The sequence below is a fragment of the Empidonax traillii genome, unplaced genomic scaffold, assembly GCF_003031625.1.
Source record: "Empidonax traillii isolate 1590-97213 ecotype Southwest subspecies unplaced genomic scaffold, ASM303162v1 scaffold34:size3740991, whole genome shotgun sequence".
Taxonomy (NCBI): Eukaryota; Metazoa; Chordata; class Aves; order Passeriformes; family Tyrannidae; genus Empidonax; species Empidonax traillii.
This window is the reverse complement of record NW_020955227.1, coordinates 2,188,272-2,205,070: the sequence shown is the minus strand read 5'-3', so window position 1 is coordinate 2,205,070 and position 16,799 is coordinate 2,188,272. Positions and strand designations below refer to the sequence as shown.

The 16,799-nt window shown below is 47.7% G+C and overlaps 1 protein-coding gene across 1 annotated transcript in view; it reads left to right on the top strand.

Annotated features, from left to right (window-relative positions):
- Positions 1-16,799, top strand: part of COL27A1 (collagen type XXVII alpha 1 chain) — a 143,202-nt gene that overhangs the window by 116,170 nt on the left and 10,233 nt on the right. The window contains exons 38-46 of the mRNA XM_027877854.1: positions 5,653-5,706; positions 5,836-5,943; positions 7,433-7,486; positions 7,794-7,847; positions 12,778-12,834; positions 12,993-13,046; positions 13,585-13,638; positions 15,037-15,090; positions 16,612-16,630. Coding sequence (XP_027733655.1) covers positions 5,653-5,706; positions 5,836-5,943; positions 7,433-7,486; positions 7,794-7,847; positions 12,778-12,834; positions 12,993-13,046; positions 13,585-13,638; positions 15,037-15,090; positions 16,612-16,630 — 508 coding nt within the window. The remainder of the gene's footprint in view (positions 1-5,652; positions 5,707-5,835; positions 5,944-7,432; positions 7,487-7,793; positions 7,848-12,777; positions 12,835-12,992; positions 13,047-13,584; positions 13,639-15,036; positions 15,091-16,611; positions 16,631-16,799) is intronic.

Genomic DNA, 16,799 nt, shown 5'->3' with positions numbered 1-16,799 from the left:
TCTGCCCAGGTGCTCTCTCTATTCCTTTCTTCCCCATTGTCAGCTTCCAACACTGGCTAATTTTTTGGAGCATTTTGGTGTCATCACGTGTGAAGGCTTCACAGCTCGGTGGGGATGAGGCCTTACACTTTTCCTGCACTTCCCATTCATCCATCAAGCCTTTTAGTGGCACTTTTGTCTCTTATGCTTCTTTAGAGATGAGGAAACATAGGCAAAGAGGGCAGGAAGAAAAGGGATTTTCCCAGAAAGAATAAATTAATGACAGTTCAGGGCTATCAGACCAAACCAGAGCAGCTCAGAGCACAGAGCACTGCTCTGTACATGATTCTCTTTGCTGCCTTACACTGTGACTGCTTAGGAAAACCAGGTTAAACAGACCTCCTCCTCCTCCACAGAACCAAAAGCAGCACTTTTCAGAGCAACAGCTGCATGCAGATAAGAATTTGCACTAAAGCAGAGAGTTTGGGATACAAGATTTTGGGGTTGGATTCCCATTTTAAGTCAGAGAGCTCAGCTGAAAGGAAAGTCAAAGTGACTCTGGGTGTAGCCGTTCCAGCCTAGACCTTTTTATAGGATTCCCCCAATTTGCTGTTCCTTTGAATGCAGCCAGCCAGCTCTACCTGCACTCCCCACTCGGTTTTCCACAAGCAGGCCAAGAGCCCATTGCTTCCCAGTGATCCCAGTGAAACCCTCTGAACCTCACAGTACAATCAGGTCTTTCTTCTCGAGAACAGTTGAGTCTTTCTTCTTTCCCTATACTCATTCAGGAGCTGCTGCCCTGTCTCCTCCCCTTCCAAACTACTGCTAGGCAGTGTGATTATGAAATGTGTTTCTTATAAATCCAAAACATTTATGTCTTCAAATGCCCGGCCCCAATAATCCCACTAATTTCCTGAGTGCTTGTGAACTGTCCTCCATGGGGGGAGGCTTCTCTCGATCAAAGTTTATTAAGTAGAGGTTCTCATATGGAGATGTTGCTGAGCGGTAGGAAATTATATGGGGCTTTTTCATTTCCCTTTAAGTGAGCTCACTGGCTGGCCTGGACAATATGGGCATGGTCATCCTATGGTTCATGCTTCCTACCTTTGTTCCTGCTTTAGTTTTCCTGCCCTTTCTCCACCCACTGTCTCAAACTATCACTTTTTTTTTTTACCCCTGTCACGATGATAGCCACTTTTTTTACTTTACTCAGTAGCTTTATTCTGGTTCTTCTGTTTCTTCCTGCATCATTTTTGGTAGAAAGGGGTGACCTCAGACCTTCATTCAGTGACACCCAAAAAAAAAAAAAAAAAAAAAAAAAAAAAAAAAAAAAAAAAAAAAAAACAAAACAAAACAAAAAAAAACACCACGCTCCTGAGCAATCCTGAGACAGGGTTTGGGAAGTTCTCCCATCAGTTCTGTTCCCTTGAGAGCTTCCCTCACGTGCTGTGCTGTAAGGCTGCAAGGAAAGCAGGAACACAGCTACCCTCTGGAATGCCAAGAGCCACAGTTCCCCTGAGCCAAGCCAGGATGGTGAGTCACATCTCTTCCCTGGACCCAGTGCCTGTAGCAGAGCACCAGTGGGTGTGGGGAAGTTTGGGTCAGGATTTTATCCCTGTTTGTTGTTTGGCTCCATTCGGGTCATATCTCTCTGCAGTTCATTCAACTTCCTTGTTTTGTTTTTCTGGATGTTGTTGTCGGAACGCAGATTTCAACTGTTGGTGTCTTGAGAATTTAAAGCTGAGCTGCTCATCTCTGTGCTCCCAGGAAATGTTAGTGCTGTGCTGTGCAAGAGACCTGACTTTGCTGTCAAGGCCATCATCAGCTGAAAGCCTCTTTTTTTTTCTTTCAAAATAAACTAATTTGCATTGGAAAATAAACCACCCAGCTTTCCCTTAGGGGAATATCTAAGGCCATTCTAAAAAAAAAAAACTTATAAATCTGAGTCCTTAGTGAAGATGGCAATGAAATTCTAAATGTGCTAGACCTAAGATTATAATCTTTTTGCTTCCCTTGGATATTTTGGCATAGCTGAAGGCATGTGACTTTGTAAAACCACTGGTTTCCACTGTCCCTGCTCACAAATACCATCATCATCTGGAGGTACTGATATGCTTCTCTAGTGAAGAATGCAGCATATAAAGGGAAATCACCATTTAAAAATAGTTCTGCTCACGGAGGAAGCTTGGAAAGAGGATTTGTTTTCTCAGCAAACCAGCAACCCAAAGCATACAACAAAATGTGTACAAACCCAGAGAATAAAAGCATCGAGTGTTCAGTGCCTTGGCACATTTACCCAACTGATGTGAGTCCAGCAAAGAGAACTTGGATTTAATTATTTTGATGTGCAGGCTTTTGTACATCTTCTGCCCATCATTGCTATCTCTGCTGAAGAGAGTAGGAACCCTAGGAACCTTAGGAACCTCACACTGCAGGGAAAGAGGTACCAAAAGGTGCTCCATTCCTGATGTGCTGTGGAGACCTTGGATGAAGACACAAACTTGTTTGATTTTAGTATTTTTATTTTTTTACCCCCTGATCTTTCCATCCCTGGACAGATGAATCAGAAGAATGGTGAGGAAAAGGATCTGACTGTTTTTGAAGGCTACCAAAGTTTTTGCTGGTCTTGTTATTCCCTGTATAATGTGTGGTAGTGCAGTGATTTCTGGGAACTGTGCAAACCCCTGCGTATGTGCCCTGGGAGCATCTGGAATTGCAACAGCAACCACATCTGGATCATCACAAGTAGAGATATCACATATCTGGGAACCCCAGACAAGTGTTGAGCTGCCTCTAAATTCATCTGGGCAGAATTCCTGCGCAGTTGGAGAAAGCACATCCAGGAAAATCAGACACATGGTAGGCTTCCCACTCACCAGCAGAGCTCGCTGGCCAAAGTCCTAGAAAGCGTGCTGGGAGAGCACGGAAATATCCCTCCCTGATAGAGCTGATTCCGCTCGAGGAGGTGACTCAGGCTGCGAGATCCGAGCCACGTCCCTGCCCGTGGTGTCACCAGCGTGGTTTGACCCATTTATTTATGCCAGCAAAGCTTTTAACCAGCAGACAGGAGTTGAGGGAGGCTCGAAGGAAGGTCTCCATGGCTCACTGTGAGCGACAACTCGTCCCACAGTCGCTGACAGGAGTTGGAGATGCTCCCGTGTTTTTTCCTGCGGTGATGGAGAAGGAGCCGCACCCCAGCTGGAGGACCCAGGAGAGCCTTCTGGAGCAGATGAACATCTCTGCTCCACGAGCCTGATGCGTCATCAGGGGAAAAGCCAGTACATGGAGTTTATCAGAGCCCATCTCTGTGCTCAGGCTCCACCAACAGGGAAAGAGAAGCTGAAGGAACCCAGAGGAAATTGAGAAGCTCTTTGAACGTGGCACAGTCTTCAGTGAATCAAGTTTATTTTGGGGTGCAGGACTTGCACCGTCAAATTTGGGGTTGTGTTTTGGTTTTTACTCTCTCCCAGATGACTCCAGTCCTATATCTGCACTCCATGATCTCGGGTACAAGCACGAACTTGAATGCTGGCAGATTTTAGGAGCAGCGTGGAAATTTTTTTTCTCAGATGGGAAGATTTAAGGCCTGAACTTTTCCTCTCAAGAAGCAAAGACATTTCCCAGTGCAGGCTAGGAGCAAGTTTCAGTCATGGGACTTTCATGGGAGATGTATCCAGGTGAAGGGAGACAGGCAGTACTTTAAACTCTTCCGAAGTAGCTGCGAGATCCTCGTGACCTCCCTGTGAATGGGATCCACCTGCCTTGCATCAGCACACTGGAGTCTGTATCTTCTACAGACAGTGTAACACATCCTCGACCTGGGGACGGAGCTATAACATGGAAGTCTTTGTTTCAAGAGGTGTCACAGCACAGCAATTAAGGAGCACATCTGAGTGTGCAGAACTACTCTGCTGGAGAAGATCAAGGGCTTGGCCACCACCGGGTCAGGAACAGATTTAACTTAAAGCAGGTTTTCTCCCATTTGCAAGAAACATCTATTGCCTGTGCTTCCAAAAGCTCTTGGAGCACAGTCCAGGGAGACTGATGGAAAAACGCTGTGCAACTAATTGCAAACCCCAGTTGTGTATTTATTCGCTCACGGCTTGTTTGGACAGTGAAGTTTTGTGAGTGATTCCACTGCTAACTCTCCAAATTTTCAAGCCACTGAGTGCCACAGCAGGATCTGTGGGAGTTCAGACCCACCCCACGACCCAGAAGTGAGGCTGCTCAGGGCCCTGGTACCAGCTCTCAGAGCGAGCTGCTGTAGAGCTGGATGGGGGTGGCCATTTCTCAGGCTGATGCTTTCATTAGTGAGGATTTCTCTATACTCCTGTCAAGAGTGTAAATCATGTGGGTGACGCTGGAGGCTTGGCACCCATCGTCTGCCGCGGCTGCTCAGCATCTGTGGGAAAGTAATTCCAAAAGTGATCTCTTGGAAAGTGGCAGCAAAAAATAGCAAACAAAAACCCTGAGCAGTATGGAAGAGACACAGAGCAGGGCTCAGCAGGGACCTGTCCTTTGTGAAGTCTAATATTGTTGGCAAGGTGGGCTCCTGAAATGTTTGACTTAGGTAAAATGGAGCTATTCCCTTTGGGGAAGTGAACTGGCACAGTTCTTTAGGGCTATAAGAAGTCTGAATTGCTCCTTTGTGTTCAGAGCAGGCACTTCTAAGGCCCGTGTTTCAGATCAGAGTGAAAACCCCCTGATATGTCTCGCTTTATAAGTTGCTTTCATTCATCTGAGGCTGCAGCATCCACCATGGTGAAAATTATACCTTCTTAACCGGGAGGAGGGGGAGCAGGGGGAGAGATGCTGTGCTGATGTGGAGATGCTGTTGAAAAGTTTGTCACAATTGCCAAAAGGAATGAGTTATTTTTTTCAGAATACTTTTGCTTCTTTCTGTCAAATCCAAAATATTCTGTCTGCCTGGCAGCCAACGGGGTCAAACACTGAAAAAAAAATGAGCTCCCTGGGCTCCCTGAGGAGAGGCTGCTGTATTTAGCTGCTCATCACAGGTTAATTCTGTGGTGTGGGTGCAAGGAGGGGCAGCAGGTTCTGCACTCACACTGGGTGCTCAGAGCAGCCCAGCATTCCTGTCTCTGCTTGCCGTGGCTCCCACCTGGAGTTTTGCATCCCACTCCATTTCCAGATGCCCGATCAGCATATTGTGGATTCTGTGTGTAACAATAATACAAATAGAGGGAAGGGATTCCCATCATGAACAGAAAGCTGTGCATGGTAGGTGGATAGAGAAGAAACTATTGCCTGTTTTCACAAGGGAAAAATAAGGATAATTACTGTGGAGGCAATGGTTCTATTGACAGTGGCCTAAAACCATACAAAAAGTGTCACTTTTCCATTGTGTTGCCCAACAGTCACCTGAGCACAGAGATCTTTACACCCTTAAGAAATGAGGTTTCCTTCTCTTCCATGTGTTGGAGCAGCTCAAAACCAAACTCAGCCACACCCCAACTGTAGTACCTGTGAATCGTGGTCTTAACTGCATGACCTCCTGGCCTCCTTGTTGGCTTCCATGGGAATAGGATAGGATGGATGAGGATGCTCTCAGGGTTGAGTGTACCAGGGAAGTGGCCTGGGACTGGCTGGTTGGGATGGGATTTCTTTGTTTTCCCATTCCAACAGCTTTTTTTCTTTTTTTTTTCCCTCTCCTAGGGACCAGAAGGGAAACCAGGAAAACAGGGGGAAAAGGGCAAGCCTGGCCAGAAGGTAGGAACATCTCCTGTTGATAATGTTTCCCTGGGCAATCCCCTGGACCTCCTTATCCTTGCTCACCTTTCATATTTCTCTGTAGAAGCAGCTTTGCCTTACCCTAATGTCAGTGCTTTTGCTCTGCAGGGCAGCAAGGGCTACCAGGGACAGCTTGGAGAGACTGGATCCCCAGGGAAGGAGGGGCCGAAGGGGAACCAAGGCCCTAAAGGATCCCGAGGTACCCTGGGACCTATGGTGAGAAGAGCTCTGCAAATGCTTGAACACAACACGCAGAAACGTGTCTGGCAGTGGTGGGCACGGGCCTGAATGAAGCAGAGAGCCCAGCAGGGGCTTCAGAGCACAGAAAGGGAAATGCTGTTGGATGGGTTTAATTGGCCAAAAGAGCTTAAGTTGCTCTGAGCAGCACAGAAGAGACTCCACAGAGGTGGTTGGGTTGATGCCCCGTGAGCCCAGCTCACGTTGCACCGTGGTGGTTCTTCAGAACTCCCCAGACGGGCTGAAATAGCTGAAATATTGGGGATTTTTCCTGAGCTGAGTGAGCTGATAAGCTATTTTTTGCTAAAATCTTTCCCTTTGAGACTGCACACTCATGGCAAGAGCTGCTTCCAAGTTGAACTCTGTTATTATAAGGAACTCTGCCTTGGACTTCTGCCCTGTTTCTACACCCACTCTTGATCTACTTATCTAAAACACTTGGAGCAAGAAGAAATATAGCATGGGAAAGGGTTTGAGCTGGGGACTGAAGGTGAGGCTTTCAGAGAGAACAGTAATAATATGGCAGAGAGAGAAGAAAGTTAATTTGCTTTAGGCACATGAGAAAAATGCATTGGGACAGCAGCAGTAAGTAAAAATAACCCTGGTGCAGTGCAGGCTGGTAAGGAAACTTCTGGCACTCTGGTAGAACTTAGTGAAATAGCAGGAGTTATTTATGAACCAGGAGTCACACTGATGTTTCAGAGCAGTAGCAAATGAGTGATGGAGTGGTGGTTCTGCTGATGGGGTTTTCCTGCACTAAAAAATTATGGCCTCACCATATATCCTCACTTTAATATTCTTTGGCAAAGCCTCCATGGATTATTTCACAAGGAAGCAAAGAAACATCTAAACAGCAGTCTGCTGGGCTGGACACTTCTCTGTCTTGTGTAAAGGGCTTTCATCCACACTAAATGGGATTATACAGAAAGTCTGTGACTCACTTTAATTGGATGATCTGATTTAAACCCTCTTGTTCAATCTGCTAAAGGTGTGATAAACACCTCGTGCAGTGCCCCCATCACAATGCAGAAAAATCCCTTCTTGGCTTCAGAACCCACACTGGAAGGTTTCCTCCCAACAGTTTAGGATAAGGTCATGCATGAGAGTGGTCTCACTGGTGGACTTCCTAGCACGACACTAGTTTGGATATAGAGATGTTCAGAAGGGCAGATGAAGAGCACACAGATGCAGCCATTTCTGGTAGCAAATCTGAATGAGGTGGGGAAGCTGTTGCTGCAGCCTGGCACAGGCATAGAACAGACTCCTGACTTCCCTCTTCACGTGTAAGAGGTTAAAGCCAAGCAAGAGCCCTCCAGGTGGCTGCAGCAGAGCTCACAGGTAGCCAGGAGGAGAGGTTGCCACACTCCCACCTGGTGCTGAGCTTTGCTTTGCATAGCCCAGTGCATCCTCTTCTCATGGGGTGACACCACGGGCTGCTCTCACGGTCCCTCTGTGCTTGCCTCTCCAGGGAGCTCCGGGAAGGATGGGTGCTCAAGGGGACCCAGGCTTAAAGGGTTACCAGGTAAGGGGTTTATTTTCGTCTTCCAACTGTTATCTGTTCCCTAAACACAACAGAACAGTCACTCCGCTATATAAGTTGTTCTTAAACTATGATTTATTTCTGATCTCGAGTTTAGTTCTTTGTCTAGTCTCCATTTACACCATCACAGCTTCTCCACGTGCATTTGGTCCATCTCTGCCACAACCCATGTGTCCCTCTGAAGCTGGGATGCACCACACAGGGTTTGTGAGAGCTGGCAGGGAACCAGGGAGGGCTTTCAGTCCAACAGCTCTTTCCTGCCTCCTCACGTGCTGTCTGCTCTCCACAGGGACATGCAGGACCACCAGGGCCAATCGGACCACCAGGGCCAAAGGGGGAAAAGGTAAGTTCAGGGAGTTAAGCCATCCCATCTCCCCTTGGTGTGGAAGCTGAGCTGGCAGAGAGATGATTGTCCTGCTGCCGTAATTCCGGTGCATTTGTGCTCTCCTCTCCCTACAGCAGAGGTGCCTCCTCAACTGCAAAGCCACCTGTGTAACCCCTACAAAAACCTACTAAATATACATATTTACCTCTGCAAGTCAGTGCCAGCACACCCATGCCACTAGCATTGCTCCTCATCACCTGACACCCCCTCTCCTTGCTTGTCCCCCACCCCTTGATGAGCCCCCTGGTTGCATCTGCCCTGACTCAGAGCCACGGTGGCTTTCCCCTGGTGTTTCCCTCTTTTGCTGAGTCAGCACAGCCATAACCAGTTCGGGCTGGAGCAGTGACTCACCCTCTAATGGTTTCCTGTCGGCAGAGCTGGGAGCTGCTCCACGCTCCGGACGGCCCAGCTGGCCTTGGCTGCTCACAGAGCTGATGGAACCCCTCACGTGCCTTCAGCAGCCATGCTCCCTCCCTCCTGAGGTGTCCCTGGAGAAAGCTTCAGGGAGAACTCATTGTGACCTTCCAGTACTTACAGGAGGCTCATCAAAAAGAGGGGAGCAACTTCTGACACGGGTGGATAGTGATAGGACAAGGGGGAACAGTTTTAAACTAAAAGAGGAGAGATTTAGATTAGAGGTCAGGAAGTTCTTTACTCGGAGGGTGGTGAGACACACACACAGATTGCCCAGAGAAGCTGTGGCTGCCCCATCCCTGGAAGTGCTCAAGGCCAGGTTGGATGGAGCTTGGAGCAACTTGGGCTAGTGGAAGGTGTCCCTGCCCACGGCAGGGGGGTGGAACAAAATGGGATTTTAGGTCCCTTCCAATCCAAACCATTCTCCCTGTGATTCTCCCTTGGTATGGGAAGGGAAGTGATGGTGATGCAGGCTGGTCAGCCATGAGATCTCCATGAAGAGAAGAGGTGTGTGAACTCTTTTTGCTCTTTTTCTACTCCCCATCCCCAAGAGAGTGTTCGGCTTTGCCTCTGGCACACAGTGGGAGTGCAGCTGTAATGCAGGCAGGAGCTTCATTCCTTGTAAAATGAGTTTATAAGAGCTTGTCTTTGCTGGGGCTTTGAATGCATCCTTTCAAGCTCAGGCTCCTGCTGTCAGCACACCCTGTTCACACCGTGCTCTGCCTGGAGACTCCCTGTGCAGCAGCAAACCCCTGTGCTGGTGGCTGGGAGTCAGTGGGGCAGGGTGAGCCCTTGCATTCCACTAACATATTCACATGCCTCAGAAATTTTGCTTTGGGGAGGAACAGTGGTCATGCTGCTTTTTCTCTCATTTCCTGCTGCTGAAACACATCCGTGGAGGAACAGCTGGTGATGTTCCTGCTGCTCTGCACCTCCATCACTGCCTTGCTGAACTTCCTCTCCACCCCCAGCCTTTCTAACTCTGCCCCATTGGCCTCTCAGGCTGCACCTCTTGCTCTTCAGACTTCAGCAGCCTTCCTCCTCAGGTGTATCCCCACTGAGTGGCTGTGTGGGGAGTGGCAAGTGTTAGCCAAGCTCAACCAGCCCAGGATAACAATGCAAGAGCTCACAACCAGGCACATTATCTGCTGAGAACCTGCCCAGAGGTTTCTCACAGCCCCATTGTAGAATTTTGAGCATCCTGGCAAAAAGTTGTGAGTTGTCTCTACCAAAATCAAGGTCAGTCATTGACCCTGCAGCAGAAGGAATAAGAGATGTGCACATATATATCTCTGTTGCCCAAATTGCAGCTGTTGTTTTATATGAAAACTTTTAAAGTTGCCATCTTGAAAGCTCCCATAATTTCAGTAGGAAACGATCCCCAAATTATCCATTGAAGCACTCAATGAAACACTCAAGATATGCTTCTGCAAATGGACACTGAGGGCACTCCCTGAGTGGATCTGGTGCCAACAGAGCACAACAGTGTTATGAGAAATGAATTCCGTGTGCAAGTGTCCGAGCTGAAGCCTGACGAGGGCACTAAAACATCTAATGCATCCTGCTGAGAGCAGTCAGCTCTGTTAATGGCCCCTGAGAGCTGGATCCCACTCATGCCTCCCTGGAAGGCCAGCAGGGCTGCTGACACCTTGCTGGGGAGCAGAAGGAGGAGATGCTGAGTGGGGTGAGCACAGCATCGTGTGCTGAGCCTCCAGCACTGCTTCCTGCACCATCCAGGTGCTCCACAAGAGTCTTGCACCTAAGTTTTCTTATCTATCCTCCCTTATCTCCTAAGATTGCCTGAATACTAGCCGAAGGATAGACAGATTCCTTCCCCCCAGACATCTGTAACCTCTCCCACATGTGTGAACACAGAAATGGAAGCCTAAATCTGAGAAATTAAGAGGAAATGGAAATGGGACCACGAGCGCCCTGTGAGCTTTAAGCAACTTGGTAAAAGGAGCTGTGCTGAAGGAGGATGTGTAATGATGGGGAAGGTCTTCCCTTCTCCAGAGAAGAAAGCAGCTTGGTGAGAGAGGCATTAGTGTGGAATCCAGCTCCCCTGGCCATACCAGGCAGCAACTCTGCCACATTTAATACATTTGCAGCTCCTCAAAGAGGCCTTGCTCAGAGCAGACGCCTGCACTTGGCAGCTGCTTAAAGCAGTCCAGATGGGATCCTTTTAAAAATTACAAACTGGTGTATCTCACTTTGGGACAGGGGCCAACAACAACAAGCCTTCCCTTCTTCTCCATGCATTTTCCATTTGTATCCCAACATGTTTACTTTGCTGCCCTTTACTCTAACTTTTTTTCACTGCAACTTTCCGAAGAATTAGTGCAGACCTTTCATCTCCCTCTTGAGCAGCTGAGGCATCAGGAAGCTCTGGAGAAGCTCGGTTTTGCAGTCCTAGAGCTGACCAGGCTGCAGGATTTTCTCAGGCAGAAGACAAGGACAAGGTGGGGATTAGCCTCAAGGGGGCACAGGGCCACAACTCAGCTTTGGGGAGAAAGTCTGCAAGTCTTGATGCTCTTCAAGGGTCCCCAGAATTATGAGCTTTCTTTAAGTTTATCACGCTCATCTCAGCTTCCAAATGGCAAAGGTGTTCACATCCTGTTTGGGAAGAAGGGATCAGTGCCAAAATTTCTGCATAGTAACACACACACACACTGGGATTTTTTTTTTCCCCTGAGAGTTGAGAAATAGTGGCTTTGTTTCCCTTCTAGCCAACATTCCTTTGATAGTGGCTAGAAAGCAAACCAGTTGCCAGGTATTCTGCTGCTGGCTTCAGGCAGCAAGTTCAGTAGCACTGGAAACCATCAGCAGAGCCTCTGAGGCTTTACTTTCCATTCTCTCCTCTTTGCCACCCAAATTTCTCCATCCATACTGCTCTGTACTGTATTTTCAGGCTATCCTGGCACAGTTTCTCTACATATATATTCCTTCTACCACAGCTCCCCAAAACCCCAGATAAGGAGGTTGGAGTTCCCCCCCCAGAATACAATTTCTTAGGGACACAACCAGGGGGTCTCTGTGAACTCCTGGCAAAGTTCATCCAACACGTCGCAGCATTAGAGAGAGAAAATGCCACTGTCATCAAGCACATCATGGAGAGAGATGTGCTGAGCTCTTTTCTGCCTCTTGAGGGGTAAACTGTAAGAGATTTTGCCCAATTTTGAGCCTCATTCAACCAAGCTGTGAATGGCAGTACAGGTGCTCAGCCCATGAGAAGTTAGTGTGTCAGTGTGTCTCTCCCAGCGGTGGCCCAGCCCCAATTCCAAGCTGTGACCCAGTTCCTACAGAAGAGAAGCTGTTTTCTCCACTAGCATTGTCTTCTCCCAGAGGCAGGATCATCAAGACATTTCCCAAGCACTCTTATTATCAGCAGCTGCAACTCAAACAGGAAAATAACCCAGGGAGACCATCAGAAAGAATGGTAAACACACCAGAGAGGGTTGGTGCAACCACTGAGAACTACAGAAGGCTGTGGAAAACTTGGCACTGCAGTGTCTGGAGATTTGGGTGTTCAAGGCTGTAGGAGCACCCCAAGCACACCAAATACAGCAGCCTCTGTGACAGAACCCCCCAGACCCTCTCTCTGCAGTAGCTGCAGCATCAGTGAGTTCTGAGACATGTTCATCATAAGGAGCCAAAGTGCCAGAGACTCTTATGCAGGGCAGTCAAAAACTGGAGGAGCTGGAATGTAGTGATCTTCCATGGGGAGCAAAGAAACAGTCATCTCTGAGCTAGACTCCAGAGAAAACAGGACATCGTGACCCTGAGTGACTTATACAACAGAATTTAAAAGGATAATGTCTCTGTTAAGTCTTCAGGGATCTCTCTGTGGATGTTTCAGAGAGACCTCAGCTATAAATAATCCGGGTGATTTTATCTCCCAGCCAAACCATGAGCTCTGAGCTTGTGCTGTGGAGCATCCCATCAAGGAGAGGAGTGTGGAAGGGGCCAACCCTCTCACCTGGCTGATTGTAAGACAAGCCCACAGCAGTGGCAGACAACCAGGGAGCCCATCCAGACCACCCATGTTCCCGTGATAGCCCAGGCAGCACTCAACAAGGGTGGGGAAATGCTTGATTAAAGATCTTGGTTGGGCTGTCAGCAATAAAAATCAGGGGGCAGGGAGCTATTTCCCATGTTGTCCTAATTACATCCTTCTTGCTTAGTTTTAGGAATTGTTAAAAATAACCCTTTGCACCTGGTTCTTTAGGGAGGAGGGTTAGACCGGGCAGAAACAACCACCAGAAACCAGGAAAGCAATGAGAGGACTCAGTGTATCCCAGGCTGTGAAACAAACAACCAAAAAAATTGTTTAGTCTTTCTTTAGATGAAACGTGAGTAAATTCAACAGAGGCTTTGACTTACGAGCCCGTGATATGGGAGGACTGGATCGGGTCTGTACAGGAACATCTGCTGTAAAAGCTGCTGTCTGTATTAATATTAACATTTTTATCCACAGGGAGAACAAGGTGATGATGGGAAGGTAGAAGGCCCACAGGGACCACCTGGAGACAGAGTAAGATGTTAAATGCCTTCTCTAAACAATCCTGGCCTGATTTTTGTGGGTGGATTATTTGGGTTGCTTCCTTGCTTGTAGAACATGCACAAGCCATTGAGATACTGCAGGTGATGGGTTGTTTACATCCACCTTAAGTCTTTGTCGTGCTGTTGTAGGGCCCTGTTGGTGACAGAGGTGATCGAGGGGAGCCTGGAGACACTGGTTATCCTGTGAGTCTTATCCCAAATGCATGATTCAGGCATGTTTGTCTTGGGGAAGTGCTTCCAGCCCACAGAATTGCCCAGCAGTCACAATTCATAACCCGCTCTTGTCTCTGGTCATCCGTGATTCAGACAAGGAGTAAATCAGTTGTCTTTACCTAAAGCAGTAAAAATTTTGCTGAAGGTAAATGCAGACCCTGCAGGTCACCCTGCCATGCACCTGCCTGAGCACAGGAGGCTGACAGAATGAGCGGGACCATCTCAGCAGAGGTCTCTGTGATTCCTGACGAGATCCCCTGGGGAAGGTGTGCACCAGAGGGGTCATATCAGTACCCATGGCTGTAGATTCTTCCGTGGGAGGATCTCTGTTAACTTAGAGGTTTGGAAGCTTCCAAAATCTTACTGGGATTTCTCTCAAAAGCAAGACTAGGGTTACTAATTCTTTCCCTGTTCTCCTCTTTGTGGGACGTTTCCATTTTCCTTTCTCATTGCCACAAAAGTGCCCAAGAACGAAGACATGTTCCCTCTCTGTTTTTTTTTATTTAAGGGTCAAGAAGGGCTTGATGGAGAAAGAGGAAAACCTGGACAGCAAGGCTTACCTGTAAGAGATGCTCCTTTATTGTAAGCTCCCCAGTGCCCCATGTTTGTGAGAAACAGATGCACAAAGGAAGGCAGGTGGGAAGGGCTGCAGCGAGGAGTGTGTGGATGAATGTGAATGCAGTGGGGGCATTTCCACAAGCCAAACCTGTGGAATGGACATTCTGAGCCACATTTGAGACTAATGGTGAAACAGGGAGCACTCCCAGTAGTGCCTGTCTCCAAAACTGCCTTTTCTGAACGGTCCATGAGGATCACTAGGAATCTTAGGAGATGGGTGGGGGGAGATGATAAAGACAGTGGAAGACTGCTTGAAAATGATCCATTTGACATGCTGCTGGTCCAGTGTGAGGAGAGACCGTATTACTCTGCCTGCATGGTGTTTCAGACCAGTGAAAGACTTCAGGAAAGACCAAATTAAATCCAAATTTAAGGGAAGGACTCTTTATTCCCTTGCTATATACGGTAGCATCTGATTTTTATATGTGACTGTTGCAACTGTGAGTGCAGCAGCACATTAAATGTAGTTTGTATTGGAAAATAAAGTTGAATCAATTCCCACTTTTTATAAGGCCACTGGGAGGAGCAACAGATTCTATTTTGGGGTGATGTCTTAGTGCTTTGTCATATAACCTAGGAATGAGTAGAGCTGCTGCATTCCCCAGTGGATGTCGTTTATTTGGGGGGTGATATCCCCTCAGATGTCAGTGATTCAGATGACAGCAGGAGATTTGGATTGCTCTTGGTAAAGGCCCATTAGAAATAAGTGGCTCAAAAACAAGCTGAAGAAGGAGAGCTCTGCACTGAGTCCTTCCTTACCATTTATTTCCTCAGTGTTAGTCCAGAAATTGCCACTGACACAAATACACAAGAAAACCCGAACCTGGACAGCCAGGAGAAAAGGTGAAGATGGGTGTGATGAGGAAGAGACCAGAAAGAGAGCAGTGAAATACCCTCTCTGCTTTGCTCCTCCATAGGCAGCTCTCTGACACCTGATATCCAGGTGAAACCAAGGAAGGGGCTGCAGCAGACCCACACTAGAAATGTGGTCACTGTGTAAACCACTCATTCTGCACACAGTTTCTGCACACAGGCTCCTTCCTGCCCCCTTTTCAGCACTGTTCTCCAGGCACCATCTGGAATTTGGTCAATGTTTTCCACAAGTACCACCCAAGTGAGGAGTAGCCTTGCTTCTTCTCCAATTGACACCCTGTTAAATGCTCTCTGGAGACAGTTCATTGCTCCTTTTTCCCCAGGGGCCTGTCTGAGCACAGGCTGTTCCCCTGAATTGTTTCCATACAGTCAGTGTTGTTAGGGCACAAAAAATGCTGTTCTTTGTACTTCGTGCAAGATACTGCCAGAAGAGAATTTTAAGCAGATTTTTCTTGCTTATGTTTTGTAGGGGGATCCTGGATCACCAGGCAAGCCAGGAGCAAAGGGATCCAAAGGTGATGTGGTAGGTTTCAGCAGGGTGGATTTATGGTGTCCCAAGTTTAAAGAAAATGTTTAATTAAGAGGACTCTCATGTGTGATTTTTCCCATGGTCTGTGCCTTGAAAGGCTGTGGAGAACCTCGTGGGAGGGCTGTAAACATGTATTTGGGTGTCCAAGCGTGATGGTTTGTTGGCTTTGTGGAGCTGGAGAAGACCAAGACAATTACAGCCCCAGCATGGTGGGTGACTCCTGGGCAGGCCTTTAGTCACTGCCATGGGCTGTGTCTCTTTCCCATGCCCCAGTTTGTGATGCTTCCATCCACAACTGGCTGGTCTGTCCCAAAGGAGGTCTGAGCCAGGCAGGAGTCTCTCTCTTCCACTCGAACCATAAATTTTTCTGGCGTGAAACCTTCCGGGTTTGGAGTCCATTATCCATGCATTTACGTTTCTTGGAAGAGTCCCTCCAACTTCTTGTCCTTATTGAGCAAGAAAACACAACACACACGGGTCCTTCGGGGTTCATTGGGGCACCTCATACCTGCTCCACATCTGGCTGTAATGAAGGCTTGCTAATTATTCTCACAGATCAGGGACTTTATTTGCTAAAACATAAATATGTGAACTCAATACTCAGCAAATTCCTGCTCTCTCTTGGCAGATGTCAGGATTTTTAACCTGACCCTGTTGGGGTGATGCCAGAAGATAGTTTTAGGTCTTTTTGGCAAAAAGCATACCAGGTGATAAGATAAATAAATTCTGCCCATCAGTGGACAATCTGGAACTGCCTTTGGGCCTAATGAATAGCAGGGAAAGCACCCCCAGGAATATTTCTTTCAGGACCAGGCCTGGCTGGTCCTCTGCAGATGGAGAAACAATGCACAGAAAATGAGTTCTTCAATTTAAAAGTGCTTTAGTACATGACCTCACTGAGGAAGCCCCGGTGAAGGTGGTGAGGCTTAGTTTTCCATTCATACTGCAGAAATTAATCCTTTTTACGGCTAATAAACCTCCGGAGTATTTCTTTTATGCCTTTATCCACAAAACAGCATTGCAAATTTTGGACCCCCTTTTCATTTCCATTAACTTTCCAAAGTAGAAGAGGCTACCTCTCAAAGAGAAGCTCCCTCTGAATGCCCCCCAGAAGGCTCTCCAGGTCCAGGGTTCAGCACCACACTGTCAATGAACCGACGGAGGACGCAGGTTTTAAGCATCTTGTTCTAATGTTTGCCAGTGTACTGAGTCCTCCCTCGAGTTCATCCTGCTTTATTTGCCCTCATCTGCTCTGTATTAGGAAAAATGTAGGTCCTTGCCTTCTAGCTATTCATTCCTGCCCTAGAACTCTCAAGACATACGAAGAATCACTTGCAATAAAACTAAATAGCAGTTCATTCCCCAGCGCTGGAGCAACTGACTTTATAAATCTCCCTTTTTTTTATAAAACTCTTTCCAGTCATTATCCAAAAGCACACCCTGAAGTCAGGCTCAAAAGTGGAGTTGTGCTAGAACTGCTGCAGTCTTAGATGCCTTTCTGTTTTTTGCTTGCAGGGTCAAAAAGGAAAGCAAGGAGCACGGGGCAGTGCGGGGAGCAGAGGCTCACCGGTAGGTGAAAATTCAACTCTGCCCCAGGGAACGCTGTCTGGGACCTCCACCTCTAACACCTCTGTGATTTCAGGGCATCCTTGGGCTACCAGGTCCTCGAGGAGTGGTGGGAAGGCAAGGTCAAGAGGGAGCCC